Raw genomic sequence first — 22268 nt, 5'->3', positions numbered from 1 at the left:
CTTGTATGTATTAGGACAATATGGCACATAATGGCACAGATAGGCACATACAGTGCATTTGGAAAGCCATGATGTGCTCCAACTCCCCAACCGACTCGGGAGGTGAAGGTCGAGTCATGCGTCCTCCGAAACATGACCCGCCAAACCGCGCTTCTTAACACCCGCCCGCTTAACCTAGAAGCCAGCTGCACCAATGTGTCGGAGGAAACACCATTCAACTGACGACCGGGGTCAGCCTGCAGGCGCCGGGCCCGCCACAAGGAGTCGCTAGAGTGAGATGAGTCAAGTAAAGACCCCGACCAAACCCTCCCCTAACCAGACAACGCTGGGCCAATTGTGCGCGGCCCTGTGGGACTCCCAATCGCGGCCAGTTGTGATACAGCCCGGGATCGAACCCAGGTCTGTTGTGACGCCTCTAGCACTGCGATGCAGTGCCTTAGAAATCTGTTCAACTTGGGAGACCCACCAGTTTTTTAAATATTTAATTCATTTGCAAACATGAAAAAAAGAAAATGGTTTTGCTTTGTCAGTCTGGGGTATTGTGTGTAGATTGATGAGGGAAAAAAACAATTGAATCAATTTTATAATAAGGCTGTAATGTAACAAAATGTGGGAAAAGTCAAGGGGTCTGAATACTTTCCAAATACACTGTACAAAGACATAATGTATGTGTGTTTCTTTGAAGAGTGTAACTGTTTGTTTAAATCATTTTGTATGCCGTTATTCCATCTTCTATCTGTCTTGGGTGTCATTGTACTCTGTGACATTTTCAAACCCATCCATAACAACTACTTTTGGTCATACAGTGTTCAAGAGGCATGTAAACACATACACGCACATATAAGGCACATAGTTTAGTAGGTCTATCATTGACCGATTCTCCTCTCAGGACGTTCTCAGGACTTGCTGTGGTCCGTAGTCTCCCTGATCATCATGGCCCCTGGAGCCACAGGGCCACTGTCATGCGCTTTCCATAGAAACGACCATGTGAGGTCCCTCTCACTGCTGCCACTGTGGCACTGTACTCTCACAAGGCTCGCATTGTCCACGGAGGAGAGGAAGAGGGAGGGATGTGAAGAGAGTTTGGGAGAGAGAGATGAAAGGAGAGAAAGAAACAGTGAAATAGAGGGTGGGCGTGGAGGGAGTAATAGAGGGTGGGCGTGGAGGGAGTAATAGAGGGTGGGCGTGGAGGGAGTAATCGAGGGTGGGCGTGGAGGGAGTAATCGAGGGTGGGCGTGGAGGGAGTAATCGAGGGTGGGTGTGGAGGGAGTAATTGAGGGAGGGAATGGTAGAGGAAGAAAGCATGTTTGGGTGCCTTTTCATTATGTAGGAAATCATTAACTCATCACTTACTGTTAAATAGGGAGCTTGTAGCAGTCTTAAGGGAAACGAAGCCGCAGGAGGCAGGTGGGTAGATGTGGTTAGATTTATTTACAAAATGGTGCTAATGTTCCAAAGTGACGTTGATCACTGTACGTATTTACAAAGTTCCCACTTCAAACTTCAATATTTAAAAGAAAAAGCCTTCAATCGGGTTAACAAAAATAAAGATTTACCATAAAAGACACAGGTGGGGTCTACCTGGCTCGAAAGCAGCCTTTCCTGTTGAGATACCAAAACCAATCTGACAAGAAAATCCCAAAATGGGTGTTTACTGTGAATACGCTTGGTCACTCCTTGTCTCAATGACAGAAATGCATTTTAATGTTGGGAAACATAAACATTTTCAACGGGGAAATGAAAGTCTCAAATGGTGGGAATTTGGATAGCGCACTACATATAGGACACGTCTAGTTTTAAACCATAACCAATTGGTCCTGATTAGACAAAACCTTCCATTCTGGACCATGTTATACATGCATCCTCCTGGCTGTTATACTTTCATCATTTTCATGTGGAATACACAAAGCCAGTGTGGAAAATATTTAGGGAGCTATGCCCAATCATATAATTATGGGAGCCTTGCACTTCATTCTCTGTTTGCTTGTTTGATTGTGGCCTACACTCAAGTAGCTAACAGTGATATTGTGGGTTATCTGAGTGCATGAATTCCTATGTAATTGTGGCTTTAGCTTGTGGTGCACGTAGGATACCAGCTGGCACCAGGAAGCCCACTTCACTGCCATACTCAAAGTTACTACGGCAGTATTGAGGCAGTCACAGTCTAAAATTGTGGATTTGGGATTAGCTGACCCACACGGTGTATTAACCAAACCTTTTTCTATGTAAAATATGGACGAGTCAAGGATCTGTGTTCTGAGACTCTCTTTGTTTGTCTCGCAGTATGGACGGTCAGACAGCTACCGCGTGGCCACCACGACGGAGAAGGACGAGAAGGAGTCCCCCAAGAAGGCGGACTCCAAGGCAGACAAGAAGACCAAGGACATGGAGGAATTGAAGAAGGAAGTTCCCTTGGTATGTAGTGCGTCATTCCTACTTCCTGTTTCCTGTCAGTGCACCGTGGCCTAGAGCAGTGTGTCCTGCGACCGGCACTGGTCCCTGGGATGTTGCTAACTGGTCCCTCAGATGGTTAGCTGAAACCAATTTAGATTCATCTAGAGTGCTAGTTTTAGCCTAAGGAGAAAGGACCATAACTTGCCGGACACTGGTATAATAAAAGTTTGAGAAACACTATCCTAAAGAGCACCCACTGGGCACAGACATCAATTCAACGTCTATTCCACGTTGGTTCAACGTAATTTCATTGAAATGACATGGAAATAACGTTGATTCAACCAGTGTGTTCCCAGCAGGCAGTCTTTATGTATTCTGTTTGGGACAGCAACAAAGTTGTTAATAAATGACTTCTCAGATGTTTGGACAATGGATTTTGGCAGCCTGTATTCCTGAAAATCTATTTTATTTTTGGCAGTAAATTCATCTCATGGGTGTCAAGCAAAGGAAATTGTTTTTTGTTGTTGGTACGAATAGTACTTTGTGGCGAGAGGCACTTCCAATATAAACTAATCCTGTTTGAAGAAGATTTACTCTGTTATGAGGCATAAGGCCAAACCATGACAATATTAATATCCCTCTGAAACACAGCCGGAAAATGTCTCCAGCGCTATTCACAATATATATTTGCAAGAATGTAGTTAAAACTAGAGATTTATTCAATGTTTTCAACTTTTCTCTTATAGACGGAACACAAGATGTCCATCGAGGAGGTATGCCAGAAGTACTCTACCGACATAGTCCAGGTACGTTCATCACCTCAAGACTTTTCCCAAAACCTGTGTTGGGGCTTTTAAAACGAAACATATTAGAACATTAATGGTAATATCAGTTGTCACACAAAATATCAGCCAATCCCTCTCCCTCCTCACTCACCCCCTCTTCCAGGGTCTGACCAATGCTAAGGCCGCTGAGTACCTGGCTCGTGACGGCCCCAACGCCCTCACGCCTCCCCCCACCACCCCCGAGTGGGTCAAGTTCTGTCGCCAGCTGTTCGGTGGCTTCTCCATCCTGCTGTGGACTGGCGCCATCCTCTGTTTCCTGGCCTACGCCATCCAGGCCGCCACCGAGGACGAGCCCGCAGGAGACAATGTGAGTGACAGAACCCCACAAAATGACCACCATTATCACTTGGCAGGGGACAAAGGGATGCAAGGTTATAGATGGCCTTTTGGGTTCAGCTTAATGTAGTATTTCCAAAATGTAGCATTAGGATTCAACTTGGGAGGTTGTGGCTGATTCTTACTTGGCACTAAAATATTTGGGAAACTATGACTTGCTGAACAAGGAAGTGTCTAGTGTCTAGTGTTGAGATGAGTCAGAGTCCCATGTGTTCCTTAGATCCAGCTATATGGTTCAACCAACCCTAAATGAATGGGAAGTATAGGCACCATCTAAAATGATTAATGGTTAAACAATATTTCTCTCTCTCTTTGCTCTCTCTCTCCAGTTGTACCTGGGTAATACTAAATGAGGCATTTGAATTTCCACGAATTTCATTGAATTTATCAATGATTTATTTCCTCTCCTGTATATTTTCCATTAATTCAAAGTCAAATTCAAATGATTCTGCATCCTGTGTACTATTTCAATAAAAATTCAAGAACTGAATTGGAATTGATTAGCCATTCTCAATTCAAATCTGAATTGACCCCAACGCTGCATGGCATGTGGCATTATAGATTCAGCCATATAGTTCAACCAAACCTATAATGAATTAAAAAGCTAGGCACCATAATAACATTATCAAACAATGAAGTTATATTTTTCCCAGCAAACAGTGAACGTTCCTGCAACGTTAGGTAACGTTCCAATGGAGTCCCAATTTGTTTTTCAGATAACTTTAGCATGACAACATCCCATGAATGCTTTTAAAATGTCCTGGGAAAATGTTATTTGATAAACATTAGTAGAAGGACATAATAGTTATAAGAACGTTTGTATCAAATGTTCCAATACTGTTTGTTTTTTACATTGTTTGCTGCGTTCTCTCTCTCCAGTTGTACCTGGGTATCGTTCTCTCGGCTGTGGTCATCATCACCGGCTGTTTCTCCTACTTCCAGGAGGCAAAGAGCTCCAAAATCATGGAGTCCTTCAAGAACATGGTGCCCCAGGTAAACAAACCTCTTCTTAGACCTTACCACCCTATCCTATTATCTCCTACATTCCCACCAGTTATAGCAGGGTTCCTCAACTGGCGGCCAGCAAGCTGAATTTGGCCAGCAGTTGATTTTATTTGCCCCCCAAGTTTTCTGACCCCAAAATATATATTTATTTAACAAAATCGCGACATAAAAGACTGTAAAACAAAAACAAATCAACTCCATGTGATTTTAATTCTGGAAATCTGTTAAAAAATATTCCCAGACATAGTATAGAGATATGTGTGATCATATACAAATGTAAGCAAGGTTTGAAATGATCATGTATTAGTCAAATGTTATAACTGTTTGGGCATCTTGCGTTCAATTTGCAGTGTACAAATTATTTATAATTATGTTCCCGGCCCCCAGACCATCCTCTCGAGAAAAAAACGGCCCTGAATCTAGTTGATGATCCCTGTAGGACTCAGTGTCTGTAATACTAATTCCAATCCTATTAGTCTCATCATATGTGTTTTACAAATTATAATCCAGACTTGTTTTTCTAGATGACAATGGGTGGGGTAGTTGTGGCAGTGACTCAAAATAATCTGTGACCCTAATCCAAATGTTCCCCCTCAAAACACACGTAGCCGACATTGTTTTGGCCATTGTAACCAGCGGTTAGTCTATTCTACGTCTTTGTAAGTGAACATGATGCATATGGTCATTCAGTGGTGAGTTAATAGCCAGTCAGACAGCGGCTCAAATGTTCAGTCTCTATGTAGTCCATACATACAGTCCATAGGTAAGCATTTTCTATCCAGACTCTTTCTATGGTCAGTGCCAATAGTCAGTCAATGGTTAGTTGGTTACTTTACAGTCCACTATTTATCTGCCTATCTCTATGCAGTTACGTAGTTATAACATAAAACCCCATCATTACTAGTTAGTTTAGGGTCAGTGATAGCGTGTAGTGGGTTTTACTGTTACCCCAGTGTTACACCTGAATGTATAGTCAGTTAATGGTTGGTTTATGGTTCCTACTTCACCATTGGGGTTTCCTCTGTCCACAGCAAGCGCTGGTGATCCGTGAGGGCGAGAAGATGCAGATCAACGCTGAGGAGGTGGTGGCTGGAGACCTGGTGGAGGTGAAGGGAGGAGATAGGATTCCCGCCGACCTCAGGATCGTCTCTGCTCATGGCTGCAAGGTAAACCTACACACACAGACACACACACACAGCATATGTTTTACTATCCTTGTGGGGGACCAAAAAATTGATTTCCATAAAAAAATCCTATTTAAAAAACCTAACCCTAATTCTAACCCTACCCCTAATTGTAAACCTAACCCCTAAGCTTAAAATAACCTTTGGAGAATGTTCCTTGTTGGGACTTTTGAGGATTTCCTGTACCCACAAGGATAGTAATACAAACTGATACACACACACACACACACACACACACACACACACACACACACACACACACACACACACACACACACACACACACACACACACACACACATACACTGCTCAAAAAAATAAAGGGAACACTAAAATAACACATCCTAAATCTGAATGAATGAAATAATCTTATTAAATACTTTTTTCTTTACATAGTTGAATGTGCTGACAAAATCACACAAAAATAATCAATGGAAATCCAATTTATCAACCCATGGAGGTCTGGATTTGGAGTCACACCAGATGTGCTCAATTGGATTCAGGTCTGGGGAACGGTCCATAGCATCAATGCCTTCCTCTTGCAGGAACTGCTGACACACTCCAGCCACATGAGGTCTAGCATTGTCTTGCATTAGGAGGAACCCAGGGCCAACCGCACCAGCATATGGTCTCACAAGGGGTCTGAGGATCTCATCTCGGTACCTAATGGCAGTCAGGCTACCTCTGGCGAGCACATGGAGGGCTGTGCGGTCCCCCAAAGAAATGCCACCCCACACCATGACTGACCCACCGCCAAACCGGTCATGCTGGAGGATGTTGCAGGCAGCAGAACGTTCTCCACGGCGTCTCCAGACTCTGTCACGTCTGTCACATGTGCTCAGTGTGAACCTGCTTTCATCTGTGAAGAGCACAGGGCGCCAGTGGCGAATTTGTAAGCACAAGCCCCACCTGTGGACGTCGGGCCCTCATACCACCCTCATGGAGTCTGTTTCTGACCGTTTGAGCAGACACATGCACATTTGTGGCCTGCTGGAGGTCATTTTGCAGGGCTCTGGCAGTGCTCCTCCTGCTCCTCCTTGCACAAAGGCGGAGGTAGCGGTCCTGCTGCTGCGTTATTGCCCTCCTACGGCCTCCTCCACGTCTCCTGATGTACTGGCCTGTCTCCTGGTAGTGCCTCCATGCTCTGGACACTACGCTGACAGACACAGCAAACCTTCTTGCCACAGCTCGCATTGATGTGCCATCCTGGATGAGCTGCACTACCTGAGCCACTTGTGTGGGTTGTAGACTCCGTCTCACACTCCACTAGAGTGAAAGCACCGCCAGCATTCAAAAGTGATCAAAACATCAGCCAGGAAGCATAGGAACTGAGAAGTGGTCTGTGGTCCCCACCTGCAGAACCACTCCTTTATTGGGGGTGTCTTGCTAATTGCCTATAATTTCCACCTGTTGTCTATTCCATTTGCACAACAGCATGTGAAATGTATTGTCAATCAGTGTTGCTTCCTAAGTGGACAGTTTGCTTTCACAGAAGTGTGATTGACTTGGAGTTACATTGTGTTGTTTAAGTGTTCCCTTTATTTTTTTGAGCAGTGCATATACATAGCTCACATTCAAATATAACACACTCACGCAATTACATATTTTACATACAAGCTTTTTAAAGTTGTAATCAAGTTCCCTGGATTTTGTCCTTCTCCTATAGGTGGATAACTCCTCCCTGACAGGCGAATCAGAACCCCAGAGCAGGTCACCTGACTGTACCCATGACAACCCCCTGGAGACCCGCAATGTCGCTTTCTTCTCCACCAACTGTGTTGAAGGTACGGTCGTCTTGGCAACTGCATCGTCCCCATCTCCCTCTTCCTCTTCCTGCTGGCCCATTTCCTTCTTCTCATCATCATCATCATCATCATTGTTGTCGTCTTAACCATCACTGCCCCATCACTCTACATGTCGTCTTAACCATCACTGCCCCATCACTCTACATGTCGTCTTAACCATCACTGCCCCATCACTCTACATGTCGTCTTAACCATCACTGCCCCATCACTCTACATGTCGTCTTAACCATCACTGCCCCATCACTCTACATGTCGTCTTAACCATCACTGCCCCATCACTCTACATGTCGTCTTAACCATCACTGCCCCATCACTCTACATGTCGTCTTAACCATCACTGCCCCATCACTCTACATGTCGTCTTAACCATCACTGCCCCATCACTCTACATGTCGTCTTAACCATCACTGCCCCATCACTCTACATGTCGTCTTAACCATCACTGCCCCATCACTCTACATGTCGTCTTAACCATCACTGCCCCATCACTCTACATGTCGTCTTAACCATCACTGCCCCATCACTCTACATGTCGTCTTAACCATCACTGCCCCATCACTCTACATGTCGTCTTAACCATCACTGCCCCATCACTCTACATGTCGTCTTAACCATCACTGCCCCATCACTCTACATGTCGTCTTAACCATCACTGCCCCATCACTCTACATGTCGTCTTTCCATTCCTGTTTTCTTTCTTTTTCTCTTACTTCTTCTCTTTATCCACCTCTGAACGGGTTTAAGGTGGAAAATGCTGGCTGCCATAGCAACAAGGCACCCACCATTTTAACAAGCACCCAACCCAGCGCCCACGCACACTCTGTCTCTCTCTCCTTCTTTCTTTCACCTCTCTCTTCCTCCCTCTTCTTTGAATTCCCTGGCTGCCCTTTTCCTTCCCATCTGTCCATATCTCCTCATCTTTGAGAACACTCCATCTGGTGTCAATATTAGCTTAGCGTCTCCCTATGGCTCAGTGGTCTAATGGTAGTGTCAATAGAGGATGACACACATAAATGGCTACGGTCTAGATTCAGTCAGTTCAGCTTTAACCTGCGGTAACTGACAACTGCAAAGCATATATTTGTTTTTTGTTTGTTTAGGCAACGTCGGAGGCGTAACTGAGTTGGAGCGGTCGAATCCACGATCGGCCTGTGTGTTATACCTGCCGCGGACATTGCCCATTGGATGCATTAGTAAAAATCCCATGCAGCCATGTTGCAATGTAATCCACGCCTCGATTCGGCTTGTATAAATACTTCTAATTTTGTTGAATGATTTTTCAATTTGAGTGTCATTATTTTTATAGAGCCTACACTTTCTCTTTGGAAACTTCTAAAGCGAGTGGGATGGCTGTGGCTTCGTGACAATGACCACAAGAGCAGCCGCTCACCGATTTGACAGCTCCAACGCAGTTACACCTCCAACATTGCCTACATTTTTTTTTTTTTAAACGCTGATATGGAATGCAATTGTCGGTTACGGCAGGTTAACGCTGATCTGATTGAATCTAGGCCTTAGTTGTCTGATGAAGCTAAGGCCTGGCACTGGTTACCTGTAGGCCCCAAATATACTAAAGAACTATGATTTACTTCATAGAATGGTATATGCCGCCCCCATGTGGTCAGAACAGTGTATTGCACCTGCACTGGTGGCGATTTGAAATACTTGAGTGGCATTTCAGTAAATAACACTTCAGCAGTTCAGTATTATAATTTTTTGAATGATTACTTTAGGGCTATTAACTATAAGGGAGTGATACAAAAAAATGATTATTAAAAACATTTGATTTGCACGTTGAGTTTTTCCTCCAAGTGCTTTTCATTGTATCGGGGTAACTCATCATTTTACACATGGCACCACAAATGGTATTACAAATCTTTGACGATACACTAATATAACATGCAAGTAAAGTCATCTAACGTCCTTCTCTCCTCCTCACGGTCACCAGGCACGGCGCGTGGCATCGTGGTGTGCACCGGCGACCGTACCGTCATGGGCCGTATCGCCACCCTCACCTCCGGCCTGGAGTCGGGCAAGACCCCCATCGCCAAGGAGATCGAACACTTCATCCACCTGATCACAGGCGTGGCCGTGTTCCTGGGCATCACCTTCTTCATCCTGGCCGTCTGCCTGGGCTACACCTGGCTGGAGGCCGTCATCTTCCTCATCGGCATCATCGTGGCCAACGTGCCCGAGGGCCTGCTGGCTACTGTCACTGTGAGGGGATATTTTGGTGGATTTTAGTGTTGTGTTGTGTTTTGTGTGGTGGACGGAGTTGCGAGGGGAAGTTGGGGGTAGTGAAGAGTGGACTGTGTGTTTGTGTGTGTTCTGCTTTTTCCTCTGTGTCGGTGTCTTGTGTTGTACTTCTGTGTCTGTCTGTCTGTCTGTCTGTCTGTCTCTTACTCTGTGTGTTATATCTCTGTGCTAATATTTCCATGTGTTCCAGTATCGCTGTGTGGTTATCCGTCTGTCTGTAATAATAGAGGCGTTCGAATCCACGTGTCTTCTGTGATGGTTGTGGTGGTGTATCTCTCTACTATTAGTGTATCTCTCTCTTTTTCTCTTTCTCTCTCTCTCTCTCTCTCTCTCTCTCTCTCTCTCTTTCTCTCTCTCTACAGCCCTTTGATTTTATGTACCTGTATCTCTCTCTCTTTTTCTCTCTTCTTCCCTCTTTGTGTCTGTGTCTCTTTTTCAGGCTCTCTCGACGCCTGCGTCATTCAGTGTCAGTGACTCCCCCTGGTCAGTTGTCTTCTATGACAACTGTTAAGAGAGACTGATGAATGCTAGGCTAATGTTAATGTAGATGCTGGGCTGTTGCCGCTCTCGCTGCTTGGCTAGTAGCCTGTATGGCCCATGATACGTTCCGCCATTTTGAAAGTCGCATGAAACACTGGCGCCTGCCTTTCACTGCTTTTTACTCTGTGCTTGGCTTTCCTTCTCTTTCTTTCTATCTTTCTGCATTTCTCTTCTGGGCTGTGAAATATACTGTAGTATTTGATTTGGCTCTAGTGCATTTTAATGTAATGGGCAGCGGGGGGGGGGGTGGAATGACTGGGGTTTGTACAACTCCATGTCTCAAGGGTAAGTGTGTAGGTATCTTGTATTGGTTGGTCATGGGTTTCTTCTCTGCAGATGCAAGTAAGTTGTTGATTGGTTTTGAGGGTCTAGGGCGTCTACACCTGGAGTTGTGCATCCCATGTTTTTACTTTTACGATTCGGTGCTAATCTTTTCTCTCATTTTCTCCCATTCTCTATTTGTTACTTTCTTTTAACCCTGTCTTCTTTTCGCAATCTCTGGTTGCTTTTCTGTCTCTCTCTTTTCTCTCTCCTTTCTCTGTCTCTCTCTTTTCTCTGTCTCTCTCTTGTCTCTCTCCTGTCTCTCTCCTTTCTCTGTCTCTCTCTTTTCTCTCTCCTTTCTCTGTCTCTCTTTTCTCTGTCTCTCTCTTGTCTCTCTCCTGTCTCTCTCCTTTCTCTGTCTCTCTCTTTTCTCTCTCCTTTCTCTGTCTCTCTTTTCTCTGTCTCTCTCTTGTCTCTCTCCTGTCTCTCTCCTTTCTCTGTCTCTCTCTTGTCTCTCTCCTTTTCTCTGTCTCTCTCTTTTCTCTCTCCTTTCTCTGTCTCTCTCTTTTCTCTGTCTCTCTCTTGTCTCTCTTTCTCTCCCTCTCTGTCTCTCTTTCTCTGTCTCTCTTGTCTCTCTCTGTCTCTCTCCTTTCTCTGTCTCTCTCTTTCTCTCTACTTTCTCTGTCTCTCTCTTTTCTCTCTACTTTCTCTGTCTCTCTCTTTTCTCTCTACTTTCTCTGTCTCTCTCTTTTCTCTCTACTTTCTCTGTCTCTCTCTTTTCTCTCTCCTTTCTCTGTCTCTCTCTTTTCTCTGTCTCTCTCTTGTCTCTCTCCTGTCTCTCCCTTTTCTGTCTCTCTTTTCTCTCTCTTTCTGTCTCTCTCTTTTCTCTGTCTCTCTGTCTTCTCTGTCTCTCTCCTTTCTCTGTCTCTATCTTTTCTCTTACTTTTCTCTCTCTCTTCTCTCTACTTTCTCTGTCTCTCTCTTTTCTCTTATTTCTCTGTCTTTTTCTATCTACTTTCTGTCTCTCTCTTCTCTTACTTTTCCTGTCTCTCTCTTTTCCTCCTTTCTCTGTCTCTCTCTTTTCTCTCTACTTTCTCTGTCTCTCTCTTGTCTCTCTCCTTTCTCTGTCTCTCTCTTTTCTCTGTCTCTCTTTTCTCTGTCTCTCTCTTGTCTCTCTCTTGTCTCTCTCCTTTCTCTGTCTCTCTCTTTTCTCTGTCTCTCTCTTGTCTCTCTCCTTTCTCTGTCTCTCTCCTTTCTCTGTCTCTCTCTTGTCTCTCTCCTTTCTCTGTCTCTCTCTTGTCTCTCTCCTGTCTCTCTCCTTTCTCTGTCTCTCTTGTCTCTCTCCTTTCTCTGTCTCTCTTTTCTCTCTCTTTTCTCTCTCTTGTCTCTCTCCTTTCTCTCTCTTTTCTCTCTCTTTTCTCTCTCTCTCTCTCTCTCTCTCTCTCTCTCTCTCTCTCTCTCAGGTATGTCTGACCCTGACCGCTAAGCGTATGGCTCGTAAGAACTGCCTGGTGAAGAACCTTGAGGCTGTGGAGACCCTGGGTTCCACCTCCACCATCTGCTCTGATAAGACTGGCACCCTGACCCAGAACAGGATGACCGTGGCCCACATGTGGTTCGACAACCAGATCCACGAGGCCGACACCACTGAGGACCAGTCTGGTAGGAGAGAGGGGTTTAAGTTCACTGAACTCGTTGTTTATGTTCTTTACTATAACATCAAAGTCACTGCATCTTAGGCATGCATATTGTGATCACAGTTATTAATATGGTGGCACCAGTTTAGGGGATTAAGTCTTGTAGTCTCTGGAATTAGATTACATTTTGCAAACCAGCATAATGTGGTTTGCAGGCCTGATGTGGCACCCGAGTCAGAAGTATCAGACCACTGTGTTAGGGAATAACTAGGCCGTCAAAGATTGGCCTTATGTTGTTTGTAACATCTTGTATCAAAGGATTAGCATTTTTTTAATGGTAGTACATGTATTTATGCAGGCCTTGATGGAGGCTTCAGGGCTGCCTGTGAGCACATGAACGCAACAACCATGTGTCTGTCATTAACAATTCTTCCTCCCTCTCTTCTCCCCAGGCGCCTCCTTCGACAAGAGCTCGGAGACGTGGTTGGCGCTGGCGCGCGTGGCGGCCCTGTGTAACCGGGCGCAGTTCAAAGCGGCTCAGGATCAGCTTCCAATCCTGAAGAGGGACGTGGCTGGCGACGCCTCCGAGTCGGCGCTGCTGAAATGTATCGAGCTGTCCTGCGGCAGCGTCAGACAGATGAGGGAGAAGAACAAGAAGGTGGCCGAGATCCCCTTCAACTCCACCAACAAGTACCAGGTGAGGGACCAATATAGGGAACAAGTGCGCACCCTGGATCCCTGGGGCTGTATGTATCAAATGTCTCAGAGAAGGAGTGCTGATCTAGGATCAGGTAACACCTATCCATGTGATCTTATTCACTGTGTTACAAAAGGCAAAAGCGATCCTGAATCAGCCGGATACATACGGCCCTAGGCCTAGATGTGGGTCTGACCCTGGTCTTACCTGGGTCCGGGTTAGGGTTGAAGCTATGGTCAGGGAAAACAAGGGTTTTCTAAATCCTTATATAAACAGTTTGTATAAGGACTTTGTATAAGAGGCTGAACACGGTGTATGATTGTGCTCCCCCCTTGCCCCTCTCCCCAGCTCTCTGTGCATGAGACGGAGGACGAGAACGACAACCGCTACCTGCTGGTGATGAAGGGAGCGCCAGAGAGGATCCTGGACCGCTGCTCCACCATCTTGATCCAGGGCAAGGAGCAGCCCATGGACGAGGAGATGAAGGAGGCCTTCCAGAACGCCTACATGGAGCTGGGAGGACTGGGAGAGAGAGTACTCGGTGAGACAGGAGGGAGAGAGGGCGATAGGGAGAGAGGACAGAGGCGGGATGAGGGAGGGAGTCCTGGGTAAACAAGAGGGTGGGAGAGAGGTATAGAAAGTTCCAGGGCGCTTGCACGGAGCTGGGAGGACTAGGAGGGAGAGTGCTCGGGTAAGAGAGAGAGAGGGAGGGAGGGATGAGAAGAGGGAAGAGGGTAAGAAATGGGAACCTAAACCGTCCTTTCAGAATGTATACACTAATACTGATAATAATACCAATCTTAATACTCCCCAGGTTTCTGCCACCTGCTAATGCCTGAAGACCAGTACCCCAAGGGCTTTGCCTTCGACTGTGACGACGTCAACTTCACCACAGAGAGCCTGTGCTTCGTGGGCCTCATGTCCATGATTGACCCTCCCCGTGCCGCCGTGCCCGACGCCGTGGGAAAATGTCGCTCCGCTGGCATCAAAGTCATCATGGTGACCGGCGATCATCCAATCACAGCCAAGGCTATCGCCAAGGGCGTGGGCATCATCTCCGAGGGCAACGAGACCGTGGAGGACATCGCCTCTCGCCTCAATATCCCCGTCAGCCAGGTCAATCCCAGGTAAGGAGAGTGTGTGTGTGTGTATGAGCATACTTTATCTATCTTGCTTTCACACGTATATACAGTGAGTGTACACAACATTAGGAACACCTGCTCTTTCCATGACATAGAATGACCAGGTGAATCCAGGTGAAAGATATGATCCCTTATTGATGTCACTTGTTAAATCCACTTCAATCAGTGTAGATGAAGGGGAGGAGACAGGTTAAAGAAGGATTTTTAAGCCTTGTGACAATTGAGACATGGATTGTGTATGTGTGCCATTCAGAGGGTGACTGGGCAAGACAAAAGATTTCAGTGCCTTTTAACGGGGTATGGTAGTAGGTGCCAGGCGCACTGGTTTGTGTCAAGAACTGTAACGCTGCTGGGTTTTTCACGCTCAACACTTTTCCGTTTGTATCAAAAATGGTCCACCACCCAAAGGACATCCAGCCAACTTGACACAACTGTGGGAAGCATTGGAGTCAACATGGGTCAGCATCCCTGTGGAACGTTTTTGACAGCTTGTGGAGTCCATGCCCTGGCAAATTGAGGCTGTTCTGAGGGCAAAAGGGAGGTGCAACTCAATATTAGGAAGGCGTTCCTAATGTTTTGTACACTCAGTGTACTTAACCAAGCACTCAGATAGTCAGTCAGTCACACCCAATTGCTTGCATAAACGTGTGAACTAAAAACACTAACTTTCTGCAGTTCTGTGTGTGTCTGTCTCAGTGATACCAACCATACTCTCACTACATTTACATTTTTACATTTTAGTCATTTAGCAGACGCTCTTATCCAGAGCGACTTACAGTACTGAATGCATACATTTCATACATTTCATTTCATGCATTTTTTATATTTTTTTGTACTGGCCCCCCGTGGGAATCAAACCCACAACCCTGGCGTTGCACACACCATGCTGGCGTTGCAAACACCATGCTCTACCAACTGAGCCACAGGGAAGGCCACTGTGGCTCACTGTCTTCCTGTGTGTGTGCGTTCCAGGGATGCCAAGGCGTGTGTGATCCACGGGACAGACCTGAAGGATCTGTCCCAGGATCAGATGGATGACATTCTGAGGAACCACACTGAGATTGTGTTCGCCAGGACCTCCCCACAGCAGAAACTCATCATCGTGGAGGGCTGCCAGAGACAGGTGAGGGGAGCACACGCACACGTGCACGCATACACGCACGCACACACACACACACACACATACACATACACACACACATACACACACATACACACACACACACAGACAGTCATGCAATGTGCACACACACACACACACACACACACATGCACACAAACAGACACGTCTGGCTTTCTTGACATGAAAGGACTTTAAAGTATAGAAATCTGAAGAAACAGATTCCCCACTACAGATTCTCATACAGTAGTAGATAGAATATGAAGGCTTTTATAGGAGGCTTTTAACAATTTTCACTAACCTGTCTTTCAGGGTGCCATCGTGGCTGTGACTGGTGATGGTGTGAACGACTCTCCCGCCCTGAAGAAGGCTGACATCGGCGTCGCCATGGGGATCTCTGGCTCAGACGTGTCCAAACAAGCCGCTGACATGATCCTGCTGGACGACAACTTTGCCTCCATCGTCACCGGAGTGGAAGAGGGTGAGAGACAGAGGGAGAGGGAGGAAAGGAGTGAGGAAAGAAGGGAAGGAGGGAGGGAAACGAGGGAAAGAAGCAGGGAGGAGAAAGGTAGGAGGGAAAGAGGTATGCAGATGTAGGATCTTCATTTGATCACCCTGTTGCAGGAGAATTTTTCCGCAATGCAAGAAATGAAAAATGAAAATTTATGAGGTTTTTAAAAAGGCTTCTGAAGTTTTTGTTATTTCCACTTTGAAATTTCAGACTTGATTTTCCCTTACGAGAAATGTATCAACTCCTACAAAAATGCCCATTAATAATATCCACATAATAATTCACATTTCCTGTTGCTGCAGGATTATTTCCCTGCTGTAGCAAATTAGCTCAAATTAAGATCCCACATCTGTAAGGAGGGTGAAAATGAAGGAGAGAAAGGGGGTGGTATGAATGACAGGTAGGATGAAGAGAGTAAGAAAGGTCAGCGAGAGTAGAGAAGGAGACAAGAAAATAGAGGCAATGGAATATTTAGAGACAAACGAAAAGTGCTGTTTAGAAAGGTAACCTATCTGTAATATGAGCCTATTGTATGAAAATAAGATACATAAGGATGTCGTCCTGGGCTAGCCTATACAAGCCTTTTCTCTTGTGTCCCTCCAGGCCGTCTGATCTTTGACAACCTGAAGAAGTCCATTGCCTACACCCTGACCAGTAACATCCCTGAGATCACCCCTTTTCTCTTCTTCATCCTGGTCAACATCCCACTGCCCCTAGGGACCATCACCATCCTCTGTATCGACCTGGGAACCGACATGGTGACATACACACACACACACACACATGCATGGCACATGCACACACACACACACAGGCAAATTGTAGTTTGTTCAATTTATACATTTTCAAATCAAATTGTATTTGTCACATGCGCAGAATACAAAAGGTTTAGACCTTACAGTGAAATGCTTACTTACAAGCTCTTAACCAACAATGCAGTTTTAAGAAAATACCCCCCAAAAAGTAAGAGTAAGAAAAACAAATCATTTATTAAAGAGCAGCAGTAAATAACAATAGCTGGGCTATATACAGGAGGTACCAGTACAGAGTCAATGTGCAGGGGCACCGGTGTCGAGGTAATTGAGGTAATATGTAGAGTTATTAAAGTGACTATGCATATATAATAACAGAGAGTAGCAGCAGCGTAGAAGAGCGGGGGGGGGGGAAATGCAAATAGTCTAGGTAGCCATTTGATTAGATGTTCAGGAGTGGTAGAAGCTGTTTAGAAACCTCTTGGACTAGACTTGGCGCTCCGGTACCGCTAGGGTGGCAGGAGTCTTTGACAATTTTTAGGGCCTTCCTCTGACATCGCCTGGTATAAAGGTCCTGGATGGCAGGAAGCTTGGCCCCAGTGATGTACTGGGCCGTACGCACTACCCTCTGTAGTGGCTTGCGGTTGGAGGCCGAGCAGTTGCCATAACAGGCAGTGATGCAACCCGCCAGGATGCTCTCGATGGTGCAGCTGTAAAACATTTTGAGGATCTGTGGACCCATGCCAAATCTTTTCAGTCTCCTGAGGGGGAATAGGTTTTGTCGTGTGGACGCCAAGGAACTTGAAGCTCTCAACCTGCTCCACTACAGCCCCGTCGATGAGAATGGGGGCGTGCTTGATCCTCCTTTTCCTGTAGTCCACAATCATCTCCTTTGTCTTGATCAAGTTGAGGGAGAGGTTGTTGTCCTTCCACCACACGGTCCGGTCTCTGACCTCCTCCCTATAGGCTGTCTCATTGTTGTATGTGATCAGGCCTACCACTGTTGTGTCATAGGCAAACTTAATGATGGTGTTGGAGTCGTGCCTGGCCGTGCAGTCATGAGTGAACAGGGAGTACAGGAGGGGACTGTTCACGCACCCGTGAGGGGCCCCCGTGTTGAGGATCAGCGTGGCAGATGTGTTGTTACCTACCCTTATCACCTGGGGGCGGCCTGTCTGGAAGTCCAGGATCCAGTTGCAGAGGGAGGTGTTTAGTCCCATGGTCCTTAGCTTAGTGTTGAGCTTTGAGGGCACTATGATATTGAACGCTGAGCTGTAGTCAATGAATAACATTCTCACATACTGTAGGTTTTCCTTTTGTCCAGGTGTGAAAGGGCATTGTGGAGTGCAATAGAGATTGCATCATCTGTGGATCTGTTGGGGCGGTATGCAAATTGGAGTGGTTCTAGGGTTTCTGGGATAATGGTGTTGATGTGAGCCATGACCAGCCTGCCAAAGCATTTCATGGCTACAGACGTGAGTGCTACGGGTCTGTAGTCATTTAGGCAGGTTACCTTAGTGTTATTGGGCACAGGGACTATGGTGGTCTGCTTGAAACATGTTGGTATTACAGACTCAGACAGGGAGAGGTTGAAAATGTCAGTGTAGACACTTGCCAGTTGTCCTGGTAATCCGTCTGGCCTTGCAGCCTTGTGAATGTTGACCTGTTTAAAGATCTTACTCACATCGGCTGCAGAGAGCGTGATCACACAGTCGCCCGAACAACTGATGCTCTCATGCATGTTTCAGTGTTACTTGCCTCGAAGCGAGCATAGAAGTTATTTAGCTCGTCTGGTAGGCTCGTGTCACTGGGCAGCTCTTGGCTGTGCTTCCCTTTGTAGTCTGTAATAGTTTGCAAGCCCTGTCACATCCGACGTGCGTCGGAGCCGGTGTAATACGATTCAATCTTAGCCCTGTATTGACGCTTTGCCTGTTTGATGGTTCGTCTGAGGGCATAGCGGGATTTCTTATAAGCTTCTGGGTTAGAGTCCTGCTCCTTGAAAGCGGCAGCTCTACCTTTTTAGCTCAGTGCGAATGTTGCCTGTAAGCCATGGCTTCTGGTTGGGGTATGTACTTAATTTGAATCGAAGGTCAGTTATCTCATCCAAGTGTGTGCTTTGGTCTGTTGTCCTTTGCACCACAAAGAGAGTCAGTCTATTGGAATGTGTATTGACATCCACGGTCTTCTCCTAACGCTACTGTATGCCTACAGGTGCCAGCTATCTCCCTGGCCTACGAGGCAGCAGAGAGTGACATTATGAAGAGACAGCCCAGAAACCCAGCCAGGGACAAACTGGTGAATGAGAGGCTGATCAGTATCGCCTACGGACAGATTGGTGGGTTTTTAAAAAGTCTATCTCTCTGTTCACGTCATTAGTCTGCGATGGATTGACTCCCGGCCTAATTCTAATTCTAGTTCTATAGGCAGAGTAGATAAAGCTAACACATCTTCCTCCCTCTGTCTCTGTAGGGATGATCCAGGCTCTGGGAGGGTTCTTCTCCTACTTTGTGATTCTGGCGGAGAACGGTTTCCTGCCCTCTTTATTGGTGGGCATCAGGCTAAACTGGGACGACCGCTCCAACAACGACCTAGAGGACAGCTACGGACAGCAATGGGTACGCTGCCCACCTTTCTCTCTTTTTTTTTCTCCCTCCGTTTTCTTTTTTTCTTCATCTTTTAAAAAAAACACTTTTTCTTCTTTTTTTTCTTCTTTCTCTCGTCTTTACTCACTCTAAGTTCTTACCCCTCTGTCGTCTTATTTTATTTCATCCAGTCCTCATTAGTCTCATTAAATGAATTGCTCTCTTAGTCATCGCCACAGCTTTCCGCTTAGTCATCACAACTATCCACTTAATCATCACCACAACGTTCCACTTAGTTACCTCTACTCTCGTTCGCTCTTTAACCCTCCCTCCTTGTGATTTCCTCTCCCTCGCATGCCAGACCTATGAACAGAGGAAGATAGTGGAGTACACCTGTCACACAGCCTTCTTCGTCAGTATTGTGGTGGTACAGTGGGCTGATGTCATCATCTGTAAGACCAGGCGCAACTCTGTCTTCCAGCAGGGCATGAGGTCAGAACCCTTTATATTTGCACCTGTCCTCTAATGACACAGACTTTGGCATGATTAAAAAGCAGACCACTTCTTTTCTCTCTTCAGATTCTGTAGGGTTATGAAGCCCCTCTACTTTATGTCTCTCATAGCTAGGATAAATGTTGAGATTCATTATTTGTTTCTTTACAGGAATAAGATCCTGATCTTTGGGCTGTTTGAGGAGACGGCCCTGGCTGCTTTCCTGTCCTACACCCCAGGCATGGACGTGGCTCTCAGGATGTACCCCCTCAAGTGAGTACTCCAGCCTCTGTTCTCATTCACACAGAGCAACAGCACCCTCTACTGAGTGACGTTTATATGACAGTTACTTGACAGTAAATTACGACTGTGTGGACTGGAGACTATTTCAATCCATTAATGGGAAAATGATTTCCTCTTTAAGGAGAATTATTCACTCAACTGAATGGCCCTCTGGCTTTTTCTTCCTTTTTCTCTCCATCCGTCTTTTTCTCTCTTTCTCTGTCTCAGGCCCAGCTGGTGGTTCTGTGCGTTCCCGTACAGTTTCCTCATCTTTGTTTACGATGAGATCCGCAAACTCATCCTGCGCCGAAACCCCGGAGGTACTACTCTCTCACAAACACACTTACTGTACTCACTATAGACTTGTGTATGACGTACTACAGTACCCATAATAACATTTACTACGATGGAACTGGGTATCTTTCACAGAGCGTTGTGGGTACTGTTGTACATCATGCTACAAAATTGAAAAAAAAACAAGAAAATGCTGCTGTCGGGTTTGCTTAATATAAGGAATTTTAAATGATTAATCCGTTTATACTTCTCTTTTGATACTTAAGTATGTTTTAGCAATTATATTTATGTTTGGTACTTATGTATATTTAAAACCAAATACTTTTAGGGTAGTATTTTATTGAGTGACTTTCACTTTTCCTTGAGTCATTTTCTATTAAGGTATCTTTACTTTTACTCAAGTATGACAATTGGATACTTTTTCCACCACTGCCTCTGATACAAATGTTTGCTGTTTCAATTAAAAATAATTCCTCTCTCTCTTTCTCTCTGCTCCCTTCATTTTCTCCTTCCTTTCTCTTTAGGCTGGGTGGAAAAGGAGACATACTATTAAATTATCAAACCATTCTTTACTTCTCACCCCCTTACCTCCCCCTCTTTTTCTCCTCCCTACCTCCACCCGTCCCTCTAATCACATACAAACCATACAAGAAACCGCATCTGAAAACTCCTCCATTCCTCATCCTGTATTTTCATCCAACATCGCCTTGAGGACAAGAGGACCAACCACAGAGAAGGAGAGGAACAGGACGATCACGCCAGATCCCTGTGCCTCTCTTCGTCTCTGCCTTTTTTTCTGCCAAAAGACTACAGCATAGTCAACACTGCCAATACTCTTCGAATGTTTACTATACTGTTATGACACTGTTTATAAATGTGCTAATACACTGTCATGTACAAAATACCGGTATCGCTCTCCTCTATCGACTACAAAATGGCAGCTGCATCTAGATTCCACGGCGAGTGGTGTGGCGCCGTTGTCACCTGTTCCACCCCGGCATCCTCTCGACACGCTCCCTCCCTCCACCAATCCTCTACTTAACATGCCCCTCAAGCCACTCCCACCACTCCCTGGCCCAATGGGTATAACAGAAAGATCCCACTGCTGACAACAGTAAACGTGGAATAATCACCCACGGCCTCTACAGGGGTAAAAGAAAATCCGCCTCCTTCCTGCTCGTGTTCCCCTCCCTCCTCCTCCTGTTTTTCTGCCAATGTTGTTGTTTTCTAAACAATTGTTGGTAACATTACTGTGTGTTTTTTAATGTTCGGAGTGGGTCTGAGAACTGCTTGTCTGTCCGTCCCTGTTTATCCGTCTGTTGGTGAGCACCGTGCGATTTCCCCTGCCCTTGTAAACCCCCCCCCCCCCCAACTCACCCCTGCTAATAAAATACAACAATCTTTCTGTATCCTAAGAAAAGAGATTTCATTCCCATGTCATTATTTAAATAAGTGAACAATGGAATAAGACACTGTACCTTACATGCGAAACAGCAGCAAGAAATGAAATAAAATATAAGGATCCCTCTTTTTTTCAGTTTGGCCTCAGTTTGTTTTTGTGTGTGGGGTTTGGCAGAGAAAGGCAAGACTGTAAATACATTTTTCACACTATCAACACTCCTGATACCATTTTAAGGCAGACAGGGTGTCTCGGGTTACATACCAGCGGGATTGAAGGGTTGTCTGCAATGAGGTGTGTTGGGAGCGCCAATAGTGAGATGATCATCACTTCTTACTACACTTATTTTCACACCGCACACAATTATTCTGCTCTACCTACTCACTCATCATGGTTGGGAAAATAATATATATATATATATTTTTAAGGCACAAGAAAAAAAAAAATAATAATGGAAATATGCTAATGAATAATCAAGGTAAAGTAACATTTCATAGGTATCCATCCATTCACCACCTCAGTGGAATACATACGGGCAATAATGATGACGCTCACATCCTCTCTGTACACCACCAGGCTTTCACATTGCTGTACATCCGTTGTCGTTTTCCCTCCCATTTAGATCCTGCTCTACTGTAGCTAGTAATATGGAAGCCGTATAAGTCCTAAAAAAACATGAACATATACACTGGTGGAAAAAGTACCCAATTGTCATACTTGAGTAAAAGCAAAGA

The 22268-nt window shown here is 45.5% G+C and overlaps 1 protein-coding gene across 1 annotated transcript in view; it reads left to right on the top strand.

The window, feature by feature from the left end:
- The window catches only part of LOC115173532 (sodium/potassium-transporting ATPase subunit alpha-3), a 31873-nt gene extending 10201 nt beyond the window's left edge, over positions 1-21672 (top strand). The window contains exons 3-22 of the mRNA XM_029731710.1: positions 2284-2415; positions 3141-3200; positions 3343-3546; positions 4455-4568; positions 5612-5746; positions 7431-7548; positions 9518-9786; positions 12090-12288; positions 12716-12960; positions 13309-13501; positions 13775-14087; positions 15075-15225; positions 15535-15703; positions 16337-16491; positions 18697-18820; positions 18955-19100; positions 19429-19559; positions 19731-19832; positions 20070-20161; positions 20660-21672. Coding sequence (XP_029587570.1) covers positions 2284-2415; positions 3141-3200; positions 3343-3546; positions 4455-4568; positions 5612-5746; positions 7431-7548; positions 9518-9786; positions 12090-12288; positions 12716-12960; positions 13309-13501; positions 13775-14087; positions 15075-15225; positions 15535-15703; positions 16337-16491; positions 18697-18820; positions 18955-19100; positions 19429-19559; positions 19731-19832; positions 20070-20161; positions 20660-20688 — 3081 coding nt within the window. The 3' untranslated portion in view covers positions 20689-21672. The remainder of the gene's footprint in view (positions 1-2283; positions 2416-3140; positions 3201-3342; positions 3547-4454; positions 4569-5611; positions 5747-7430; positions 7549-9517; positions 9787-12089; positions 12289-12715; positions 12961-13308; positions 13502-13774; positions 14088-15074; positions 15226-15534; positions 15704-16336; positions 16492-18696; positions 18821-18954; positions 19101-19428; positions 19560-19730; positions 19833-20069; positions 20162-20659) is intronic.
- Positions 21673-22268: the final 596 nt, after the last annotated feature.

The sequence above is a fragment of the Salmo trutta genome, chromosome 34 (assembly GCF_901001165.1).
Source record: "Salmo trutta chromosome 34, fSalTru1.1, whole genome shotgun sequence".
NCBI lineage: Eukaryota > Metazoa > Chordata > Actinopteri > Salmoniformes > Salmonidae > Salmo > Salmo trutta.
Note: the sequence above shows the minus strand (reverse complement) of the source record. Positions and strands in the feature narration are given on the sequence as shown.